Source organism: Marmota marmota, unplaced genomic scaffold (genome assembly GCF_001458135.2).
Source record: "Marmota marmota marmota unplaced genomic scaffold, marMar, whole genome shotgun sequence".
NCBI classification, from domain to species: domain Eukaryota; kingdom Metazoa; phylum Chordata; class Mammalia; order Rodentia; family Sciuridae; genus Marmota; species Marmota marmota.
In genome coordinates this window covers 20,404,392-20,428,144 of record NW_025999913.1, presented here as the reverse complement: position 1 = coordinate 20,428,144, position 23,753 = coordinate 20,404,392, and the positions used below count along the sequence as shown (strand labels likewise).

Sequence of the window (23,753 nt, the reverse complement as noted above, 5' to 3'; positions counted from 1 at the left end):
CTCCCATTCTATATCGTCCCCTTCCTCTAAATATTTCCGGGTCGTTATATAAACATTTTTTTGTGATTTGCCGCAGTGAGTGTAATGTCAAGACGACTTATTTTTCAGGATTTTTTTTTTTTTATAGGAGAGTTTGATGGTCTCATAGTCAACTAGAATTCCTTCCTAACAAACGGCCTTTTCAGGTCTGCTTATATTTAATGTAAAAGACCTTAGTGTACATCAATGCAAACATCACTCCGCGGATAGCAAGGGAACCTTGAACCAAGCAACCATTTGATTGCATCACCATCAGTTATGTCGGATACTATTGGTATCATAGTCGAGCACATTTCTAACCCTTCGCCCCACGCGCCCCAACCACTACTTCCCCACACCAGGCAAGACAAACAAGTTTTCATGTTCCAGGAGCCACTGTGCCAATCTATTTTCAAACTTTTTTTTTCTTTTTTCGGGCTTTGGTACAATCGTTAAAAGTAGTTATGAAACACTTTTATTTACTAACGATTGCATCATTCTACTCGTAACTTTTTCAATTTATCTGAAAAAGGAAACAAAGCTTCAAAAAATGCTTTGGTTTAAGAACAGTTTAGACTGACTCCCACGAATTCCAATTCCAATTCCATTTTCATTAGATCTTATTTGCTTGAAACCGTAAACAAAATAACAAAAATTCTCTCAGAAGAGAAAAATGGCTCCGAGGAAAACGGCTCGGAGGAGGGGGTAAGAAACAAAGATTGAATTAGAAGCCAATCAAGTTACAGCTGCAACAGCTCTGACCAATCAGGATGAGATCGGCAGTATAAATTCAGGTCCTTGCAGCAACCTTTCAGTTCCTTTTTCTGAGGGTTCTGGTGATTTCTCATGGCTCGTACCAAGCAGACAGCGCGAAAGTCCACCGGCGGCAAGGCGCCACGGAAGCAGCTGGCCACCAAGGCCGCTCGCAAGAGCGCCCCGGCCACCGGCGGCGTCAAGAAGCCTCACCGCTACCGGCCCGGCACCGTGGCGCTGCGCGAGATCCGCCGCTACCAGAAGTCCACCGAGCTGCTGATCCGCAAGCTGCCGTTCCAGCGCCTGGTGCGCGAGATCGCGCAGGACTTCAAGACCGATCTGCGCTTCCAGAGCTCGGCCGTCATGGCGCTGCAGGAGGCCTGCGAGGCCTACCTGGTGGGTCTGTTCGAGGACACCAACCTGTGCGCCATCCACGCCAAGCGCGTCACCATCATGCCCAAGGACATCCAGCTGGCGCGCCGTATCCGCGGGGAGAGGGCGTGAGCTCAAGACTCCCTAGCCACCTTCCCAAAGGCTCTTTTCAGAGCCACCAAAGTTCTCAGTGATAGTGCTGCTCCACATTGAGTTAGGCTTGGTCTTTTCTTTTCCTCATAGCTCACGTGAGAAGATCCTCGGTACCACAAGGTATTTTTCGTTACTCAAATCAGTGAACCTTGATCGGAAGGGCGTCAGGTTGCGGGAACTTGAAAGAGTTAATTTCACATTGGCTCTGGAGCCAGGCCGTGTAGTACAGTAGGCAACTGTGGGAAGTGGACTTGTTGTTTGGGGAGCTATTGGAGATTGAGCTGAGTCACATCCCCAGCCATCACTAAGTTGCTTAGGGTCTCGCTGAAATGCTGAGGCTAGCCCTGAACTAGGCTAGTCCTAGGCCGCAGCTTCAGGAGTCAATGGAATTACAGGCGTGCACTACCGCGCTCCGCTGAGGAGTCCTTTCAAAGGATGATTGCTTCCTCCACCAAGGTAGAGTTTGCCAATAGGTCATCTTGCGGGTTGTGAATGCTACATAGTTGGGTGGCGGACAACTATCCCTACAGGTTCCCAGGAGGTGAAATTGTTATGTTAAGGGATGGCACCTTTCAGGAAACAGGCACCCCAAAATGTCCTACCCATCCCACCCGGATTCATGAGATGAAGTGAGGAAGTTTTACGTCCGTACCTCAATAACAGGCACGAGACTATTAGAATGGCAAAGGAGAAAAGAGAACACACAAAGAGTGGTCCTTATAGAGAGGAGAGGGATGGGGTGCCCTCCAGTTTTATTGGGAATTCCCAGAGGTTTCCACAAGTCCCCATCTTTACTTGGGATTGACAGCCTGGGAGCTGCATGGACCTTCTCCAAGATAGGATGGTGTGATGTTCAGAATTGGAATTTTTAAGAAAATTGAGAACCCCTGTCAGTTTCCTGCCCCTTCAATCAGTTTATTACCTACCCTTTGGACAGCTACCATCAAGCTTTCTGTGTGAGGGTCCTGATGTTCTGGTTGCCAGGGTGATGGGGGTTTGTGACAGGTTTCTGTGATAAGGGAGGGTACAGGCTACCGGGGAGGCTGTGACTTTGTTGTAGGGACAAATGCACCAAAGATAGCAGGAAACAGTTTTATTTGGCTGCAGCCAGGTTCAGAGGGTATAGCCTTTGCTGTAATCAATCAATCCCCTGAACCCCAAGTTCAGGGAGTTTTAGGATTTTATACCCAGCGTGTAAGGGGAGGGGCTCAGAAGTTCGCATAAAAGCAGCTTTTTCTTTCACTGTTGTAGGCAAGTTAACCCTTCAAGGACAACACCTGAGAAGGGGAGAGCTTCTTCTCCCCTTTCTTTCCTCCTTCTGCCAGCTGTTACCATGGAGCCCAATTGTAACTTATCTTAAAAATGTAGACATCTCTGTGAAGCCCAGCTCAAGGCCAGAGGCCTTGTTTGCACATTTCTTCAAAAGTTTGTGAAAAACTAGTAAGGGGGTGTCCAGCACCTGGAGTGCTGGTATCTTCTCGGCCAGTGGCCTAGTAAACAGGGTGACATGAAAATAGGAAGTTTATCTACATTGGACTCTTGCAGAGACTCTTTTGTTGACAGTCCCCAAATCAGCCATGGTGAAGAGGGCTTTTCTGTGGAGAAACGGGGTGCCACTTCAACTTGATCTTGAAACTAGCTTTTTTTGTTTGTTCATTTGGTACTGGGGATTGAACCCAGGGGCACTTTAGCACTGAGCTACAGCCCTTTTTTAGTTTACAGTTTGAGACAGGGTGTCACTAAGTTGCTTAGGGCTCTGATAATTTGCTGAGGCTGGTCTTGGACTAGAAATCCTCCTGCCTCAGATGTGACTATGGGTGAGGGAGGTTTGACATACCAGGCCCCATCTTCCAGGTGCTTATCTGTCAGACAAGTCTCCCTGTGGTTTTCACTCCTTTCCTGCTCTTCCATTCAGGGCTGAACTAGCTACTTAACAGGTGGGTCTCATATTCTCTTACCCAGTACTACGATTGTTAAAGTGTCACTCCTGACCTGAAAGAACCAAACCTGAATTCAGCTGAGCCAGCTGAACCACTGTTACCAGAAAGAAGGACATGGTCGTGTTCAAATGATCATTCTGGTTCCCATGAGAACTGACGTTTTGTCTGGCAGTGACTCACCTGATAACCTCATAGGATAAAGCTCTGAAATGTACATTCCCATGCTAAGATTGTGATGTTGTAAAGTTAGCACCTTAGCCTTTGGTCTTATTTGCAGGAGCCTAGTAGTGCAGCCATGGGCCTGAGGGGCAATTCAGGGGCATTAGGCCATCTTAACTGTAGGCCAATCACCTGATGCTACACTAGTGATTTACCAGGCAGAAGCCAGAGTGGATACCACCTGGTACAGACCTGTCTCACCTGGGGCAACTGAAAGCTTCTAAAGACTTGGACCCTTGCATGACTGATGTGCATGAAGTCCTAACCCAGGAGACAAGGTGCTGCCTAACATCTGTGAAGCTAAGTGGTAACAGTTACATTTTGCTATTTCTTTTTTCCCCTGTAGAAGATGCAAGTCATAGACCAAAGATTTGTTGTTTTTGCTCGCTGCTTTATTTCTAGGATGGATTGCTAATTTGCTATCACTCAGGCACAGATTGCTCCAACTCAGCCCTCCAAAGGCTTTAGGAAAACAGAAGATTCCATTTTGGAAAAGACATCAATAGCCAGGGCAGAAGGCCTGATTTCCTTCAATGGAAAAGACAGACACACAGGCCCATGCAAAGGTCTTCCTGCTTTATTTCAAGGACACTGGCTGGGATTTTAGAGTCTTCTGAGGTCTGCTGTTTCAAATGGAATGCACACTTAAGTGTGAACTTAGAAATTATGGTTTCGTTTGATGCTCCTTCCTTCAAAAACTGGAGCCTAATTCTAGTCCCCTGCATGTACCCTGAATTTAGAGATGAGCTTCTAAGGAAAAAAAAGTCCCGCCGCTTAAAGACGAGGTCATGACAAGCACTGTACTTCCTACTGGCTAAATCTAGATGCTCTGGACCCCAGGGGCCATGTGGAAGAACCCTCCAGCAACCCCTTGGAGAGGCCTGCCTAGTAAGAAAGTGAGGCCTTCAACAGTCAGCCAAGAACTATAGCCAGGAAGTGAGCCAGTTCTGGCCCCTGTCAAGCCTCAGATGACTATAGCCCCTGCAACAAGTGGACTCTGCACTTCCTGGAATACCCCAAGCTAGACCCCACACAGCTAAACCACTGTGTACCTCATCTTCAGAAGGTGAGAGAGAGTAAACTTGATGTTTGAAGCTGCTACATTTTTTAGTAATTTGTTTCACAGTGAGTAACTGATGAGACAGGAGAGTCAGGAGTCATCCTAAAGAATCAAGTAGCCCAGGTGGGAGGAGTGCCCACAGCTTGGTCCCTGGCTACAGGGAAGTCTGGTCCACCGGACCTCTCCTTTCCTTCCCAGGAATCTGCAGGATTTATTTGTGTTGCTATCCAGAGGCTGAAAACTAGCCTAGTACACTAAGAATTCAGAAGGAGGAGGAAAGCTGTGGCCTCTCAGGCAGAGCAGCTGTGCAGGTAAGCACCTCTGGCTAGCAGCTTTGAAGGAGAAAGAAATCTTTAAGTTTTTCAGTTCACTTAGAAATGAGTAAGACTCCAAGAAATCAATGTCCCTGTGAACAAATATTGACTTATTAAACCAGTATTCTATTTTGTTTTAATTTGCCATTTCCAAGGGAACTGGCTAAGAATTAACTCAGTTAAGAGACTGCATGTGCAGGAAGCCTCTCTGACCTTGCCCTGTTAGTGCTAACAATTGTTTCATGCCCTTCTCTTTTAAGCTTTCCCACATTTACTATCACATCTGACTATTAAAGGAACATTGTGAGGTAGGCACACAGTTAGGGTGTAGCTCATTCATGCAGGGAAGGGGTGGGGGGGGGGCTTGGCACAGAAAATGTTCTTGGTGCAGGTGGCCCAGGCATTATGGCTGCACCCTCCAGTTTTTGAAAATTTTCTGTGTGTCAGAGGTACCATCTCTAGTGGTCCTACTACTTGTTAAATAAGCCTTTACAAATCATTATTCTCCTTTTTCTACATCCCACACAAATTTATACCAATGCAGGGGAGGAGAAATATCTTCCTTCTGTTTAAATTCATAGGCCAGAGCTTCTGTAACAAAAGATTAATGAGAGAAAAGCATGCAAATGTATTAAATGTAAATTTTGTATGAACAGTCTTGTTAAGGCAATGAGTACTACCAAAAAAATATAAGTCCTCATGCCAATCCAATAATGAGGACACAATTGTAAGGAAAAGAAAAAAAGAAGTCTTATTGCTTTGCTAGCAAAGGAGAAATACAGGGGACTTCTACCCCAGAGGCTGTGATTCTGCCTGTCATGGGAAACAGGATTTTTAAAGAGGGGATTCAAAGGCTACATTCTAAGCTGTTCTTTGTCATGGGTCATAATTCACATGTAGCATTTCTTAGACCTGGGGCCATCCCTGAAGTCTAAATTACTTCATTCCTGTGGTACATAAGCTCAAGGACAGGTAACCTGGCCTAGGATGGGAAGAAAAGTGATCTTGATTCCCCAAGGTTAGGGAGGGGAAGAGGGAAAAGAGGTGAGGGAAGGGGATATCAGTTTTAAAATGAGCCTCAGTGGCAGAACAGTGAAGCATGAAATGAACCTGTTGCATTTGGACCCAAAGCAGTTAAACTGGATTGTTGCATGCTGGGGGTGGGGGTGAGGGGGTAGTTACCAAGGCCAGCTCACCAGAGGGAGTCCTGTGGCTCTCTGTCATTGAACATAAGGGCATTCCTTTCCTCTGGACTTAAGACTTCAAGGGAAGGTCAGAAATCCTTCTTGCATGTGCTATTTCTCAAGTTCCTGCAACTTTAAATACCCCAAATCCTGGGATAGCATGCTCTGAACCCATCACTCACAGTTGATTTCATTATTTGAATGCCATTTTCCTGAACTACCTGTCAGAGGTACCATCTCTAGTGGTCCTACTACTTGTTAAATAAGCCATTGCAAATCATTATTCTCCTTTTTTTCTACAAAACAGGTCTTTCCCTTTCTTTAAGAGATGTTTTAGAGGTTAAATGAGGTGATATGAGACAGTGCCTTGATCAATGCCCCAGAGAACAAGTTAGTTTCCTCTCTGGATTTTGGTTAGGAGAGCTGGAGAAACAAACCGAAGTCCTCTGATGAGACTAAACTGGGGTTTAACTCTTGTCACTGGTTAAAACTTAGTCATTGAATTGGATAGCTTCCTAACACATAAACAAGTCAATTTTATGGCTAATCTAATAGGCAATCTGTTAGCTTTTGTTTTCCACAAGGCAGACTCCCCCCGCACTTCTCTTCAAATTCTGGACACTACATGGAATACATGAAGCATCAATCTAGGAGGCAGAAAAGATGTTGGAAACATTAGTTGAAAACTAACACTCACAGGGCTGCTGATGCTCCCCAGAAGTGCCGAGGTCCTGAAAGGCCTTCAACAGGAGAGCAAGCAGAGTTCCAACCATGCACTCTAATCCAAGCTCAGGGAGGTTTTCACTTCATAACGGGAGCTGCTGCCAGAAGCACTCCCCACTGGCCTGGCTCTTATAAGGATTTGGGCCATGGAAACATACAAGGGAGCATTCCTCTGGTGAGCAAACTCCCGGAGGGTAAGGGGCACCCGGTTATCCACACTTGGAATATTCTAGTTTCTCCCTGAAACTAGTAAGATAACTCATACATGTCAGTGCCTAGCTGCTGTCCTTCATGAGGAGGCTCTGTGCTAGGGTCTTATCAGCCTCCATCTTAGTGTCAGACACTCAGCTTCTGGGCATGAAGGAACTTAGAAAGTTCCTTTATAAATAAAGCTGGCCGCTCAGATGAGGAGTGCCCTTTTTACTTCGCCCCTGCATCTTGCTTGCTTCTGTATAGGCTCTCATCAGGAAAGAGGGTTTAAGATGTAAAAAACTGAATTTATTTAGGTATCCCTGCTGATAATGATAATAAAAAAACTTGAATACATTTAAAATGCTGTTCTTTCTGAAATGGAAAATGAGAGAAGCTGTATTAAAATTTTCATTTACATAAGTAGCCTGAAAGAGGGGTTACACGCACTAGTTCTATATAAGAAAATATGCTTTGAGTGTTTTAATTTAAATTGAGGAAAAATCTTCAGATTCTTAATGCAGAAGAAATTTTTCGACTTCACTTGTATTCAGAGACATTCAAATGAAAACAGCAAAGAACTGTATAACACCCATCAGACTGGCAGAATAAGAAAGCTAGTGTCTGAGTCCCCTAGCACTGTGACAGCAAAAGGTTCCAGAGCCACCTGTTTGTTGGCTTACGAACAAGATACCGCCCTCTGTTCTAGGCTAAGCAGTCCAGTATGATCCATTTCCTTGTTCACTGAACAGTGAACCTCAAGCTGTGTCCTAAGACTGCAGAAGGGGCAGGCAGAGCTCTGGGACCTCCACTATTAAAGCCCTGATCCCATTGTAAAATCCTTGAACTTGTGACCTGATCTCCTCCTGAGGCCCTGGCTCTCAGCACCATCACTTGGGGGATTGGGCTTCAACATATGAATTTTGGCACGACAGGAACATTCCATCCAAAGCACCAAATGTAACTGTGCCTTGGTAGGAAGTGGAGAGACCCATGTGCTGAGGTGGCCCTTTGCCATGACTTTGTACAAGATGGATTGGAGAACCACCTAGCCGTCTCTCCCATGCCAGGCCCATGCCCCAAGGAAGCCTACAGATCCATGAAGTCATATTCATGATAATAGGAAGGCAGGGAGAATTTAAGGGGATAAGTAAAATAAGAGTGTAGGAATACCAAAAAATGCCTTCTTTTGTCTAAGGTAAGATTAGAAGTAAATGGCAAAAGCCAAAGCTGAACTCAAGACTAAGTCCCCCTTCCTACAGGCACCAGTTCACACCTGGGAACACCAGTGCTGGGAACTGAATGGGATGGCCTAGCTCTAGTCCCAAGTAGGCTGATGACCACAGAAGGAGTCCGACCTGTGTGGCTTTTAGAGAAAGCCACATGGGAGTGCCTGTCTGTGAAAACTCCTGCCCCTAGCCTGAGGCCAGAAAGGAGAGTCGGCATGGTAGTAGAGGGCTACATCATCTTTACCTTGGATTCTGTTCTCGCGACATCCAGGTTGGGAGATGTTAGCAAGAGGTGAGGAAGAGAGTAAGAGCTAAATATTGGCCTGAAATGCATGAAAACCAGCAAAACTGAGGGAAGTCTAGAGGGGAGCCTAATGATCTGCTGGGAGCCATTAGCCAAGTAGGTATGACAATTTCCTTGCCAGCGTACCCCATGTTGCTTAGTGGAAGGACTCGTGGAAATAGGACATTTTGCAATGACATTGCATGTAGGTGACCTTGCTCAAGGACCAGGGCGGATCCGGGTTTAGGGTGTTCCCGGTTTAGGTTCCAGGTTTAAGGTTTAAGGTTATTCCTGCTGGGAATAGGGCGTATCCTGCTGCCTGAGTTCCCCTTGAGTTCTCACAGGATTCAGACAGTATTTTTTTGGGAGACAGAAGCCCAGTGGGGGTGGATTTGGGCAGAGAACGTGGATTTCCCCAGAAGGTGATTGTAGACGGCTGGTGTGAGTTCGGGAATAAAGAGTTGCTGTTTGAATCTACAAGCTGTGTGGTGGCTCGTGATTGTGTGCCCAGCCAGACTGCGGCAATGATCACCATTGGCTACGTGCATAAGGACACCATAATGTGTCACCCAAAATATGCCTCTTTGGCATAAGGATTATTTTAAGCAGATGGTCTTGAGAAACTATAGACATGGGACAAGTTCTGAGACCAAAGGGTTCTTTTGTAAGGGGAATTTACATCTAAGCTGGAAGTCTCCATTTGTAATGCTCTCTCCCTCTCCATGCCAGGAAAGAAAAGAGGGCTGCCTCAAGATGGATTCTCAGTGACCATTTGCAGGCCAATCCTTTTCTTGTTGCCATGCTTCTCCAAGTCCCCATAACTGGCCTCCCATTCCTGCTCCTGTTCCAGCTGAAGATAGTTTCTATGCCACTTCTATGAGGTGCTCAAATTCCTTCATATCTTTTGTTTATATATGAAATATACATCCCAATAAAGATTTGTATGTTTTGTTTTTCTTCTGCTTACCTGTCTTTTGCTATAGGGTGTTCTACTTTTAAGAACTCAGAAAAAAGTAGAGGAAAAATTATTTTTTCTTCCCTGAACATACATGGCACCAGAACACTGCAAAAACAGCCAGGGCAGAGAGCGCACTAGGTCAACAAGAAGAAAGCATCAGGTACTGAAAGGCTCTCAGTACTGGAAGGCATATTTGGCTCTTTTTTTTTTTTTTTTTTTTATAGGATCTCCTAAATTGCTGAGTTGGGCTCAAACTCACAATCCTCTTGCCTCAACTCCTGAGTCATTTGGATTACTGCGGGACCGCACTTGGGTCTTGAGAGAATTCCAGGAGCAAGTAAGGAGTTTCTCTGATAAAGTGACTTTACAATCAGATTCCAGAGGCTATAGAATTGTGGGCCTTAGGAGAGATGGTGGGATAAGGGCAAGAGAAGAGAAATCTGGATGGGCAGTGTTTTAGTCAGCTTTTTCATGGCTGTGACTAAAAGTCCTGACCAGAACAATTTAGGAGAAGAAAGTTTATTTGAGGGCTCATGGATCAGAGGTCTCAGTCAATAGACAGCTCAACCCATTCCTCGAGGCTTGAGTAAGGCAAAACATAATGACAGAAAAGTGTGGCAGAGAGAAGAAGCTCACATGATGATCAGAAAGAAGAGAGAGAGTCCATTAACCAGATACAAAATACATACCCCAAAGGCAGGCTCCCAATGACCTACCTCCTCCAACCACCCTACCCTCCTTCAGTTACCACTCAGTTATTCTCCTCAGAGGATTACCTCCCAGATTAGATTAAGGCTCTCATAACCAAATTGTTTCTCTTCTAAACCTTCTTGCATTGTCTCACATATGAGTTTTGGGGGGATACCTCACATCCAAACCATAATAGGATGGATTCTGCATCTGAAACATTCTTTAAGTGGTCTTATAGGAGCTTAGAAAACAATAGCACAAAATATGCCACTTATTTTTCCCCTCAAACCAAGAGCATCCGTGGAACAGCAAATGCAGGGAGAGGCTTTCTCTGAACAGAGTTCCCATCTATCTAAAGGCCTGATCGTTGAGAAGATATTCAATGTTGTGACTCCCTTCCACAGATATCTCATCATTAGCAGGAGACTGGCGCACCTGGAAGAAAGACCAGAGCTGACAACACAACTACAGCCCAGATACACTTTTTCTCAGGACATTCCCTGTCCATTCATCTTCCCTAAAATCCATGCACTCTTCTACAATCGCCTGCATCCCTAGCTTCCCTCTCTCCTGAGAGGAGAGTTTATAAGGTGCTTGACTCTGTTAGGAGGTGCACATGATAGATTTGCATGCCTTTTCTCTGCTAAACTGTCTACTGCCAGTTTACTTCTCAGACTTGAATTCCAAGCCTTCAGAGGGAAACAGGGCTCTTCTGCTCCTACAGTCTTAATGACACATGGAGACAATGCAAACTGAAGGATCTTTAAGGAGGGTAGGGATGGTGTTTCTGCTCAGCTGTGACCAAGGAAGAGGGGAAGTTCCATGTGTCTAGGTGTCGTGATCATGTTTTATTTGGGGTAAAATGTATGGAGGAAATATTTGAGAGAGTAAGTACATGGGAAGAAAAAGATTGAACAACTAATGGTCTTTGCATTAGTGCATATGTCCAGGTGTTCACATGTGTGTTTGGGGATAGGAAAATGAGAATTAGGAGAGGCACTGATGAACTATTTTTTGAAAGAAGAGAAAGAAAAGAATATACAAAACACAACCTACTAGAGAAACAAAAAATTATATGCAAAACACAATCCACTAGTCAATTCCAAAGCTTTAAGCAAAATAAGCAGGACAAAATCAAGTGTCAAGGAGATAAGTAAGGTAATATATCAAACTGAAAATTTAGTCACATTAAAAGAGATCGAACCCAAAACCTTGAATTAAGAACATTAAGAGATTGTTAATAAGACAAGTACAGATCAATAAGCAAAACATAGAGCCTTGTTTATTCATTTGATCAGAAAGAAAGGGAATTGTATGAAAACTGAAATGGTCAACATTTCTCTTGAGAATGTTATGCTCGAATTCAGGACCCCCAAAAGACCACCAGAGACCAAGATTGATGTAGGCAGCAAAGAGGTGTTTATTGAGAGCTAGCTCAGTCCTCTGCACACACACAGCAACTGGTGACGCTGAGAGGCCCCGAGCCCAGGGTTTGCAGCAGTTTTATACACTCTTTGGGGAAGGCAGGGACTTCACATACATCTTAGCATCTCTTAGCAAATCATCACACACCAACAACTCTAAAACATGATTAGCACATTCACTGGGGGGAACTAGTTGGGTAGGGGTGATTGGTTTATACAAGAGGGGGATTCATTTGAACTGATTGGTTTAAGCCAAGAGGGGTGTTCATGCTGAACTACATGGTTTCCCAACACCATAAACTACTGGGAGGGTCATCTGGCATCCCAGGTATTTCCCTGTCTCATGCTGATTGGTGTTTGCTAGGGGGTTGCTATGGATCCCCACCTAGCCTGACTGAGTCAGGGACACCTGGGGCAGCAGATCTCTCCTGTTATTTGTAGATAAACAACTTAGCAGGGTGGGAATGTGCCTAGGAGTGCTCTGTGGGTCTTTCCAAGGACAAAGGTCATGTCCCTTCCTTGGATAGGCTTTGCTCTGAGGTAGAGGCTGGTTTTTCAAGAACATTCATCTCCCCTAATGTAAGGAAAATACACAATCATTTATCACAATCAATAAGAATTTATTGGGCAACTCATGCTAACTAGCATTACTATTTCCTGGGGGGGGGGGGGACAATTTGCACCTACTTGATTTAAATGAAACTAGATTCTCCAACTCTTTAAGAAATCTCAAGAATCAATTAATTTTCTCCACATAGGTACAAGAAGAGAATTTTAAAACTCTGATTTGACAAAGAAAATTTACAAGCATTCACATCCCTAAAAAACACACATGTCCATGGTGTAGGAGTGACCCCTTTTCTTACCATTTTGCTGGTCCTGGCTGGCACTTGAAAAAAGACAGGCTAGGGGAAGAAGACCACAGCAGACAGACCTCATCGTTTTTCCAGACAGGGAGCCTTCAGAAATGAAAGCCCAATAACTCAGCGCAGACTGCTGACGTTTATGCTTAGACTTGGTGAGGAATGGGCAGCTGTGGACAAAAGGTTGCAAACCTGGTGTTCAAGGACTGAAGGGGAGCCCAGCAAGGCCCATCTGTCCAGATTCTTCCTGGTCTCTCTGTGGCATGCTTTACTCCCGGGTATGGGGCAGGACCCCTCCAGAATGGGGTATCCAGGGAGATAGGAGAGAGTGACCTCTCCAAGGGTTAGGGCCTGCCTCCTTGGGAAGAGAGAATTTCTAGTTTCTACTACCCCCTCCCCCCAGCAATTCTGGCTTCTATCACTAGCTTTGGAAAAGAAAGAAGGGCAGAAGAAGGGCAGGGAAAGGCTTGTGTCTGAGGTCTTTGAAGTACTAGTGCACAAAGTGCCAAATTCTGGAACATTGCTTTCTGAGCCCCAACCAACAATGAAATATTCTCAAGGCCAGCCATTGTTAAGCCAATCAAACCAGAGCCCTTCCTGAGTTATATTTGCAGGGGACCATAATAATATTCAACTGCAAACTAAGCTACTTGGGTGTAAGGATTATGCTGAGCACATTATTTTAAGAAACAGCAAACACAAGAAAAGTGCAAAAACAGAGTAAAAGTTTACTCTTGAAAAAAGAAAAAAAAAAATCCTTACATTAAGGAAATTTTCAGGGGTAAAAGTATCTTCCTCTACCATACCAGAAGAGGAAAACAACTCACAGAAGGACATCCTCATCCCTGAGATAATTAGAATCTGCAGACTTCACTACATAACCTTCATCTTCATAACACTTATCTTCCAGTAGTTTGCCCTGCAGATTTACCTCACCCCTTTAAGATGGCCTATAAGCCCCCCTGGGGTCTATTTGCTTCTTTGGCTTTCATTCCTTTTTTGTAAAATCTCCCATATTTATATATAACAAACCCCATGTTAATATGCCAGTTTAATTTGTAAGGCCCAGCTACTAACCCTGAGCTGGAGGAAAAGTATCTGCTCCTGGCACTTCCTATAAAAAGTAGCACTCCTAAGGGTTCTCACTGTTTCAAGATTTCCTCATATAAAGTTTCACTTTAAAAAGAATAACTGCCATTTAATGACGAATAATGCCCGTGGATTTTCGAGTTGCAAGGGAAACAGATTATGGTGATTATGCCAGTAGAAGAAGCAGGGCTAACACCTTCAATATTAAACATGGGGATTCCATATTAGCCAGAAGACAGGAGAGACCAGTTCAATGAGAAACAGATTATATAACAGGAGCATGTAATTAATGCTTTGCATGTACAATAATCAGTTCACAGTGCAGTTGGAGAGACTAACTTCTAAAATATCTTAGACATTTGTTAAAGGAGTAAATAACCAACCAAACATGCCTGAAACAAAAAATAAACATTCCCAAGGTTGGGAAAAGGAAAGTTAAGAACTCAAGACTTGCATCAAGTAAAGGCAGCCGACTCCTAGAAGCCAGGGGAGGGTCAGAGGAAGTCAATCCAAACTACTGGCGAAGTGGAAACAGCCCAGCACTCTGCCTTTGAAACACTCTTTTCCCTGGAAATAAAGCATCCCTGGTTGCCGTATCGGGCATTATGTAAAATTGAGAGGTGTGGGCTTCCAGTTAATTTTCTTCAATAGAGGAGATACTGGAAGGGCCCAAGCTACATCACATTTGCCTCACTCTCCAGAAAAAAAGAAAGTGAAACGCCCTTCTTCAAGCAGCTTCCGCAAGCTTTTCCCAAGCAGAATAAAGACAATATTAGTCACTTATCCCCAGAAATACGGCGGCGGATGAAGGAAAGAAAAAGTGAATCATGAGAAGGGCAGACAACCACACTTTAGAACAGAGAGGAAGCTACACCTGAGCAGAAGATGGTCACTCCTCCGGCGGACTATGCCCAGATCCTAAGAAAGCACAATGCATACCAGCTAACTTCCCAAATACCCAAGTGGCTGCGATGGCCTCCCTTGAAATGGCCAAGTCGATTTCAGAAGCGAGAAGGAACTGCTGCGGCCAATGTTAAACAAGAGGCAGAGAACTCTAGGAAGGGTCAGTTAAAGGAGAGGAAAGGTAGCGCAAAATACTATGAAGTTGGACGGAGAAACTTTTAAATATGTCTCTTCCTAGAATCTGCAGTTTAAGCACCGCCCTTTTTTTTTTTTTTTTTTTCTTGAAAACGTGGGACGGGCTTTCTCTGGGATTTCAGTGAGCATGTGCCACTGGCTTGAGAAGTTCTCAAACAGGTCCGAAACTCTGCTATATACATCATCGCTCAGAGGTTACAGTGTCTGTTCACTTTCTTTGGCGGGATGTCTGGTCGTGGCAAGGGAGGCAAAGGCCTGGGCAAAGGCGGCGCCAAGCGCCACCGCAAAGTCCTGCGCGACAACATCCAGGGCATCACCAAGCCCGCCATCCGCCGCCTGGCCCGCCGTGGCGGCGTCAAGCGCATCTCCGGGCTCATCTACGAGGAGACCCGCGGCGTGCTCAAGGTGTTCCTGGAGAACGTGATCCGCGACGCCGTCACCTACACGGAGCACGCCAAGCGCAAGACGGTCACGGCCATGGACGTGGTCTACGCGCTCAAGCGCCAGGGCCGCACCCTCTACGGCTTCGGCGGCTGAGCGTCCTGGTGCCGCCATCGCTTGTCAACCAACGGCCCTTTTCAGGGCCACCCACGAAATCTCTTAAGGGCTGTAGGCATTTTAAAAAGTTTAAAGAGTTTTTCCAAGTTAAAAAAAATCCTCACCAGCACAACAAATCTTGCGTACAAAGTTAGGCTGATTCTCCTTTTCGACATTTCTGTTAAGTGTGGTTTTAGTCATACCCTGATCGCAACTATTTAGAACCGTCTTTTGTCTATTAAGGAATCAGTATGTCTCCCTTTGGTTTTCCCTTTTGCCTTATAGTGGCGAGGACTCCCCGTACATTAAGTCATATGTAACCCTTTATAGGAAGTTAAGCATGTTAGCAAGGCGCATGCCCAATATTAAACCAGTAAATTATTCGCAATTATTAAGCCGTGATTTCCCTGACACGTTTCCCACCATGCTTTATTTTTTTATGTTCAAAGTAATGTGACTTCGACTGGCCACATTTCCTAGCTTTTTAATGCACGTAAATGCTAGAAACTCATTCAGTCAATAAAAAATTTCCTAAAAGATAAATGTGGAGGCGGAAAAGCTCCCTCTTTAAGAAGAGGATTGAAGTAAGAACCAATTCGGTGGGTGGAATGAGGAGCCGCAGTCTGCTGTCCAATCAGGACGCGAAGCTTGCTATAAATACCGGAATTTCTTGCTACTTTGCTCAGTGTGGAGAGTAGTGAGCTCAACTATGGCTCGTACCAAGCAGACAGCGCGAAAGTCCACCGGCGGCAAGGCGCCTCGCAAGCAGCTGGCCACCAAGGCCGCTCGCAAGAGCGCCCCGGCCACCGGCGGCGTCAAGAAGCCTCACCGCTACCGGCCCGGCACCGTGGCGCTGCGCGAGATCCGCCGCTACCAGAAGTCCACCGAGCTGCTGATCCGCAAGCTGCCGTTCCAGCGCCTGGTGCGCGAGATCGCGCAGGACTTCAAGACCGATCTGCGCTTCCAGAGCTCGGCCGTCATGGCGCTGCAGGAGGCCTGCGAGGCCTACCTGGTGGGGCTGTTCGAGGACACCAATCTGTGCGCCATCCACGCCAAGCGCGTCACCATCATGCCCAAGGACATCCAGCTGGCGCGCCGCATTCGCGGGGAGAGAGCGTAAATTTCTAGTGGCCAAAAGTCTGCACTACCCCCAAAAGGCTCTTTTCAGAGCCCCTCATTTATCACTAAAATGGCGCTGTTCCACGGATAATCTAACCCAAGGTGGGTTGTCTTCCCAAAGGACTTTGACGTTTTCTCGAGTCCTTTCACACCATATGGTGATGGTGTATTGTTGGGGCATTTTTTTTTTTTTTCTAAAGGCTGGGAATTCACTTTCATTGGGGTTTTAGAGCTGTTAACTTCAGCTCATGTGCTCTTTCTGTGTACATGTCTCTTGGGGTGTGTACATCTTGACTGGGAATAGTTCTGGAAGGCCGAGTTCTAGATGTCGCCATCTATCTGTGCATTCCCCTCCAACCCCTGTTCTTTAACTCACTCTTGTAAACAGGCTTATCACAGCAGCTGGCTCTAAAGCTTGAAAGTTCTGAAGGACAAGGCTAGAAGGTCTTCTAATTTAACCTCAAGCTCCTGCCATGCTGCCTCTTGCTGGCTTCAGTGTTCTCTCCCCCCATCTTCTGTTACCTTCCTGCCACACTAGAGGTGAGACCAGGTGTCTAGACAGGATAAATGCCACACTGTCCGTTACTAGCTGTATAATTTGCCAAGTCATTCTCTAGGCTTAGGCTTGTACAGCTATAAAATGTGGCAAAAGAAGTAAAACCTGCAGAGCGTACTTAGGATCACTTGTTATTTACTAAATGCTACAAGAAAGGCATCCCATATTGTTACACACTTGCTCCCCTTAATAATGGAGTTTGGAGTCTTTCCCCTCATTCTTAAAAGTTTTGTGATTGAGATTGTGGAAAGTTCTTGGTTAGAGTATTGTATTGTTGATCTTCAGTTCTAATTTGCTTTGTTCTGAAAGAGACCTATAGCATCATCTGTCTGAAGTTCAAAAGAGCAAAGGGCCAAATAGCAAATATTTTTAGGCTTTAAGAGCCACATGGTCTGTGTCATGTATTTATTTTTTTTAACCATCCTTTAAAATGTAAAGACAGTTCTTAATATGAAGGTCATATAAAAAAAGACCACTGTCCAGAAACAACCACTTTGCCAACCCTGCAACAGTTTTGCACTGGCAAGTACTAAAGCAACTTGATTTTCATTTTTTTTTAACTTATTATTGTTGTTATTATTTTGCTCAAAAAGAACCTTAAAAAAGAAAAAAGAAAAAAACGGTCGATTTCATTTGAGATCTGAATTAAATCTGAACAAAACTCTGTCCATTTCCCTTTTCACCCCAAAACAACAACCCTCACCTACTTAATAACTTCAAGGTCATTATCTATAACTCTAAGTCCATCATTCAATACTCAGTGTCTCACAGTCCATATCCAGTTATTCCACAATATTTGTATGTCTGCACCTACACACAAAAAAATTCCATGCCCATGTATGCTGGCTTCTTACAAAAAAAGTATTTCTGATACTGCAGCTTATTAAATGCTAATGGAGATATCACTGTGAACACTTTCAAACCTCACAAGGTCCCAGACCATCTAAACAATTTGTGCATTTTAGGGTTACAGAAAGTTCTCAATTTTCCTCAGGTTTTAGAAATTTTTTCAAAAGCAAATTATCTGTATTACTTATCATTAACCACATTTTAATAAATTTTCCCAAGAAATAAAGAGAGAAAGAACTTCCACCAGAAAACATACCAAATTTAATTTTGAATTCAGCTGGCGGGTTTCTGAAGTTCAAGTGATTTCAAAATCTGCTTCAGCAATGGAAGAAATCGCTCTGACAACTGAGTTTTGCCAAGCTGCAAAATCTCATTCTTTATAAAAGACATCTCCACATGGAAACTAGTAGGAGGCAGAACAGGTTTTTAAAATAAGGTCTGTGATATTAATTTCAGATTGTAGCCCACCAGACCCCTGTGCCTGTGTTTCTTGCTACAGTTAGAAACAAAGTTTATGCCCCAACCAGGGAAACTATTGTCTTACTTCTTGCAAAAATCAAAGGTGGAAACTACTGACAAATCCTTTCAAATAATGTTTATTGGACACTTACTAGAATAACATAATCCCCTCAGTCTAGTGGATTCTTATGAAAAAACTAAATAAAGGGAGTTTTAAAAATATCTTTCATATACTAGGTGTGACAACAGACAATCATGTAGACATAGAAGATGTTCTCTTCCTTTTGGCGCTTTAAAACACAAAATTCGGGGCTGTTGTTTTCAATATTTAATCAAATTTGCGGGACTAACAAACACAATTTAGGAGTTCAACCTTGAGCCATAGCGGCCTGAGGGCGGTGGATTGGACGCTCCACCAATCACAGGCCAGCGCCGGCTTATATAAGCCTCAGGTCGGAGCTAAGGAGCATTGCAAAAGTTGCTCTTTAGATTTCGAGTCTCTTCTGTAGGAGTTCTTCCTATCGCCATGTCCGAAACTGCTCCTGCCGAGACCGCCGCCCCGGCGCCAGTGGAGAAATCCCCTGCCAAGAAGAAAACCACCAAGAAGGTTGCGGGTGCGGGCGCGGCGAAGCGCAAGGCGACAGGGCCCCCTGTCTCAGAGCTGATCACCAAGGCTGTGGCCGCCTCTAAGGAGCGAAATGGCCTGTCCCTGGCTGCGCTCAAGAAGGCGCTGGCGGCCGCCGGCTACGACGTGGAGAAGAACAACAGCCGCATCAAGCTGGGCCTCAAGAGCCTGGTGAGCAAGGGCACCCTGGTGCAGACCAAGGGCACCGGCGCCTCCGGCTCCTTCAAGCTCAACAAGAAGGCGGCCTCCGGGGAAGCCAAGCCCAAGGCCAAGAAGGCAGGGGCGGCCAAGGCTAAGAAGCCCGCGGGGGCCACGCCGAAGAAGCCCAAGAAGGCTGCTGGAGCCAAGAAAGCAGTCAAGAAGACCCCGAAGAAAGCCAAGAAGCCTGCGGCGGCCGGTGTGAAAAAGGTGGCCAAAAGCCCTAAGAAGGCGAAGGCTGCTGCGAAGCCCAAAAAAGCAGCCAAGAGCCCGGCTAAGCCCAAAGCGGTTAAGTCCAAGGCAGCCAAACCCAAGGTCTCCAAGCCCAAGGCAGCGAAGCCCAAGGCGGCCAAGGCCAAGAAGGCGGCTTCTAAGAAGTAGGAAGCAGGTTGTTCCCAGCAACCGCAGCCCCAAAGGCTCTTTTCAGAGCCACCCACCGATCTCTGAAACCAGCTGCACACTTATTTTTTTCCCCAGCTCTTCTCCAGAAACATAGCTGGCTCTGAACCATCTGGTGTTGTATTTCTAACGAGTTGTCATTCCACAACTTTCTACTTGACTTTGTGGTGGCTCTCGGTCTTATTGGGCAGGACACCGCCTTGCGCGATGGTCACACGACCCCGGAGCTTAGTGAGCTCATCGCTGTGGGTGGCAGCTGCAGGTGGCGCGGGATGATGCGCCTCTTATTGTCGCGTGCCGCGCTACCAGCCAGCTCCAGGATCTCGGCCGTCAAGTACTCCAGCACCACCGCCAGGTAGACCGGGGCGCCGGCCCGACCCGCTCGGCATAGTTGCCTTTGCGCAGAAGGCGGTGGACTCGCCCTACCGGGAACTGCAGGCCGGCGCAGGAGAAGCGCGTCTTGGCCTTGCACGCGCCTTGCCACCCTCCTGTCGGCGTCCAGGTTTTCTCAATAAGACAAACAGCCTAGGTCCCTTAAAGCTGATAGTCAAGTAGGACACACAACAGTCTCCTGGGCGCGAAAACGAAGCTGTACGATTGGTTGGGTTTCATTTTCATTTTGATAAATGGAACGCGCTTTTGCAGGTCGCGAACTGTGATTGGACAAAACTGGCATCTGACGTCAGGCCAAGTCAACCACCAATCGCCACAGACCTCTACTACTCATTTACATAACGTTCCATACTTAAAAGAGGCGCCGGTTGTGAACTCCTCACTTTCGCCAGTTCGTTCTCGCCATGCCTGAGCCAGCCAAGTCCGCTCCTGCCCCGAAGAAGGGCTCCAAGAAGGCGGTGACCAAGGCGCAGAAGAAGGACGGCAAGAAGCGCAAGCGCAGCCGCAAGGAGAGCTACTCCGTCTACGTGTACAAGGTGCTCAAGCAGGTGCACCCCGACACCGGCATCTCGTCCAAGGCCATGGGCATCATGAACTCGTTCGTGAACGACATCTTCGAGCGCATCGCGGGCGAGGCCTCGCGCCTGGCGCACTACAACAAGCGCTCGACCATCACGTCCCGGGAGATCCAGACGGCCGTGCGCCTGCTGCTGCCCGGGGAGCTGGCCAAGCACGCCGTGTCGGAGGGCACCAAGGCCGTCACCAAGTACACCAGCTCCAAGTGAATTTGTCTGACTGCCCACATCTCAAAGGCTCTTTTCAGAGCCAACCACGGTTTCCAAAAAGACTGATGCACTTAGATACTTCTGGAGTAGCAGGCCAGAGGTGCTTTTCATCCGAAGCATTTAATTGAAAAGGCACATCAAGTGTGGTTTTTCTGCTTTTCGAACTCTTACGTTGATATTCAAAGTGTTCATTTCGCTTAACATCAGGGTGGATTTAAACTAGTAATTGCCTGGTTTTGTTGCGTGTTTTGTTTTGTTTTGTTTTTAGAGGGGGCGGCCATTTAACCCAGGGGAACTCCACCACAGAGCCACATCTCCAGCTCTTTTTTTGAGACGATGTCTTTGCTGGGCTGCTTTGGGCCTTGCTAAATTGCTGAGTCTGGCTTTGAACTCGCGATCTTCCTTTTTCCTCAGAGCCTATGAGATCACAGTTGTGTGACACTGTACCAGATGGGCAATTTCTGATGCCTAGCAGGCCTTTGTACACCAGTGCCTTCAGGCCTCTCAGGAAGAGGTTCAATGGATCTCAGGTACATTGGACAAGGAAATTTTGTGGGTCTTTCCTGTTTTCTTTTGTAAAATAAGTGCTGGAAATGTGCCTTTTTTACTTTTTCTCAGCCTAATTTGACAAAAAGACTAAAGGGTGTTGGGATGGGACTGAAGAAAAAAGAAGTTAGGGCTTAAGTCTAGCATGGCTTCTCTCCCTAGCAAGGGTTGGATCCTCACTCCCTAGTCGGATGCCGAGCTGGCCTTTTTTTAAAAGCAGTGATACTGTACATTTGTCCTAGGTGGACCAGGGTTCTCTGCCCCTCTCCCTACCTCCACACCTTCTGTATGAAGTCCCTCTTGTCCCTAATACAGCTTTATCCTGCTACAGGTGCTCCCCTTGTTTTCACATGGTCACATTTTTTCTTCCTTATGAAACTGAATTTGCATGCACAGCCCACATGAAATCCGGAATGGCTTCTTCACACCCACTGGAGGCTAGGGGTGGGCTGGGACCCCAGCCTGACAGGCACAGGGGGAGCACAGTGAAGGTTGCTCACTGAAGCCTGTCTAACAGGTTGAATCCACATTATGTCAGCTTCCTGCTCTATCAGTTCCCTGCCTCCTCTCTTTAGATGTCCTAATTTTCAGATTTTGGAGATAGAACCTTTGAAACAATTGTCTCCTAGCTTCCCTCTGTAACAGGGCAGGGACCTTCCCTGAAACTGAGACAGCATGAAGACACTCCCCACTTCATCCCATGCTTGAAATCAGACCCCCCATATATACACCCTTCACCCCATGTCACTCAGAACAGGCATGAGTTTCTTAGAAGGAATATGAAAGGGAAATGGGGACCCTCTCAAGGAAGAGAGTGGGTCCTCTCACAAGGGCAGCCTTTCCAGCTTTACAATTTCATTGTGGTTCTCAGGGATTTCTAGAGTCCCACCCAGGTCCATCTCTTGTTTTTTGACTGACAGTCTGATGACATCAGACTTTCAAGTCCCCACTGCCAAGAAAACTCAAAGTCACTTTGGCCTATGCTGACCTGTTCTATTTGGACCCTGTTCTTGCAGATTTTACGGTTAGGGGGAATTATCTTTTTCTCCCTGAGTTCTGAGATCTGGTCTGTATAAGGGTCACAAAAGTCCCCCCCCCACACACACACACACACACAGGCCTGCATTTTCCTGCAGATAACACGTGATTGGCCAAGGAATGTGATATATCCTGTCCATTTAAGTCAGGCAAGGCTGTAGGTAAATTTCTTTTAAAAAATGAAAGCCTGTAGGGGTGAGCACAGTGGGCCCAGTTCATAGAATTATTTCCTTAACCTCATGTGCCCCCCATTATTTCAAAATAGGCTTTGAATAAAAATTATTTTCCTACCAATTTGACTGAGAAAATTTCAAAAGCAAACAACACTATAACCCAACCTCTTTCTTCTGGTGTATATTAGAGTCCTCTGATAACAACTACAAGAGTTCAGAGAAGGTCAAGATTTATATGTTGTCTTATTTGTGAAAGCTAGGGAGGAAAAGGAAAAGAAAGGTGGTGATGATGGGGGAAAATCTCATGAAACTCAAAAGGAGATAACAGAGTAGAGGAAAGGGACCAATGGGTGGGAGGAGTGGAGGGAAAGGAGAAATACTGTTATATTGTGTGCATGTACAAATATGTAACAATGAATCCCACCATTATGTACAACTATAATGCACCAATAAAAAAATGAAAATTGCAAAAGTTAGAATGTAAGTCAGTTTCTTTTCTCAATCAGCTACACATTTCATTCCTCTGTTTTGCTCTCAGGTTGGTTTTGTTGTTGTTTTTAATAAGGGTAACTTTCTAAGCAAAACAAGCTTTTTGCAATATGAAGGAGGGATAGAAAAGAGACATTTTTTTTATCCAAGAGAGAAATGCAATCTCCCAATATTTAGGTTGACAGAGTCCTATCACCCCTTTCCAGGAATCAGTGGAAATATAAGTTCCAATCATTCCACAGACCATCGGATATTAAGATCTTAAAACCCAAACACCTTTATTGCTTTTCTAGATATAATTAAATCTTTTCCATTAAAAGGCAGGAGACCTTAAATGGACCCACAGGAGTAAAATGCACAAAATTTGTGCTTTTTGAGCTCATGAAGCAAAGGGCCAAGAATTAAGCCCTGTCTGCCAATATAGTGCCCATTCTCCTGGGCCTCCAGGTGGCTGCACACACCTGCAGACCTTTAGAAGTTTAGTATTAGTCCATTTTGCTACTAGACTCACTAGCCTTGTTGAATTTGCAATTAGTATTGATACTGATGAAAAGAAGAAATGGATTATTGGGCTCATAAAGTTCTTTTTTTCCTGAAATATACCTTCTCTGACCACTAATCAAACCCTGTCCTGTGAGCCCACCCTAAGGTTTACCTTCTGCAAGGCCTTTCCTGTTATTGAAGCTTGGCTGCTTCCCCTTTCAGCCTTTCTGACAGCACGCCCTGCCTCTGTTGGGGGTGCGGGGGGGGGACAGGAGGCGGGATTCCTGTATTTCCAGCTACTCTAGGCCAAATAATCTCAGAAGTGTCATTTGTTTCTAGAGTCTTCTTTGAATTAAGGTTTTGTAATACATGCTTAGCCAATATGTCTGTCCCCTTTACTATGGCTGGTCTATGGGACCTGCACTGGTTCCCAGATTTGAAATTAGGAGACTCACCCCAAAACATCAGGCCACTTCAAGAGGTCAAGATTTTAACTCCCAAACGCTTAGTTCCTACACACGTAAACTGGAGACAGGAGTAATTCA

The 23,753-nt window shown here is 45.5% G+C and overlaps 4 protein-coding genes and 1 pseudogene across 6 annotated transcripts; 4 read left to right on the top strand and 1 right to left on the bottom strand.

The window, feature by feature from the left end:
* The first annotated feature begins 836 nt into the window (after positions 1 to 836).
* LOC107149346 lies at positions 837 to 15,115 on the top strand. Of its 3 annotated transcripts, none has more exons than XR_001504387.2 (2): positions 837 to 1,416; positions 9,167 to 9,393. XR_001504387.2 is itself a non-coding variant. In XM_015494148.2 (2 exons), the coding sequence occupies exons 1-2, from the start codon at positions 865 to 867 to the stop codon at positions 15,094 to 15,096; spliced, it is 672 nt and encodes a 223-aa protein (XP_015349634.1). In that variant the 5' UTR covers positions 837 to 864; the 3' UTR covers positions 15,097 to 15,115. The 3 variants fall into 3 exon arrangements, 1 of the variants encoding a protein (XP_015349634.1); XR_007346296.1 differs by having other exon boundaries at positions 837 to 1,752; XM_015494148.2 differs by lacking the exon at positions 9,167 to 9,393 and adding an exon at positions 14,754 to 15,115 and having other exon boundaries at positions 837 to 1,193.
* A 658-nt stretch (positions 15,116 to 15,773) lies between these two features.
* LOC107149348 (histone H3.1) lies at positions 15,774 to 16,287 on the top strand. The gene has a single exon (XM_015494150.2). It carries the CDS (start codon positions 15,806 to 15,808, stop codon positions 16,214 to 16,216), a length of 411 nt encoding a protein of 136 aa, XP_015349636.1. The 5' UTR covers positions 15,774 to 15,805; the 3' UTR covers positions 16,217 to 16,287.
* A 2,241-nt stretch (positions 16,288 to 18,528) lies between these two features.
* On the top strand, positions 18,529 to 19,338 carry H1-5 (H1.5 linker histone, cluster member). The gene has a single exon (XM_015494147.2). It carries the CDS (start codon positions 18,606 to 18,608, stop codon positions 19,281 to 19,283), a length of 678 nt encoding a protein of 225 aa, XP_015349633.1. The 5' UTR covers positions 18,529 to 18,605; the 3' UTR covers positions 19,284 to 19,338.
* A 4-nt stretch (positions 19,339 to 19,342) lies between these two features.
* On the bottom strand, positions 19,343 to 20,028 carry LOC107149404 (annotated as a pseudogene).
* Positions 20,029 to 20,070: 42 nt separating this feature from the next.
* Positions 20,071 to 20,522, top strand: LOC107149357 (histone H2B type 1-C/E/F/G/I). The gene has a single exon (XM_015494159.2). It carries the CDS (start codon positions 20,099 to 20,101, stop codon positions 20,477 to 20,479), a length of 381 nt encoding a protein of 126 aa, XP_015349645.1. The 5' UTR covers positions 20,071 to 20,098; the 3' UTR covers positions 20,480 to 20,522.
* The last annotated feature ends 3,231 nt before the right edge of the window (positions 20,523 to 23,753 follow it).

What these genes read in the sequence shown, in the direction of transcription:
- LOC107149346 (XM_015494148.2), top strand. Translation starts at nt 865, where the DNA reads ATGGCTCGTACCAAGCAGACAGCGCGAAAGTCCACCGGCGGCAAGGCG. An exon ending in CTGTTCGAGGACACCAACCT is followed by an intron (nt 1,194 to 14,753) that starts GTGCGCCATCCA and finishes CATCGCTCAGAG; the next exon opens with GTTACAGTGTCTGTTCACTT.
- LOC107149348 (XM_015494150.2), top strand. Translation starts at nt 15,806, where the DNA reads ATGGCTCGTACCAAGCAGACAGCGCGAAAGTCCACCGGCGGCAAGGCG.
- H1-5 (XM_015494147.2), top strand. Translation starts at nt 18,606, where the DNA reads ATGTCCGAAACTGCTCCTGCCGAGACCGCCGCCCCGGCGCCAGTGGAG.
- LOC107149357 (XM_015494159.2), top strand. Translation starts at nt 20,099, where the DNA reads ATGCCTGAGCCAGCCAAGTCCGCTCCTGCCCCGAAGAAGGGCTCCAAG.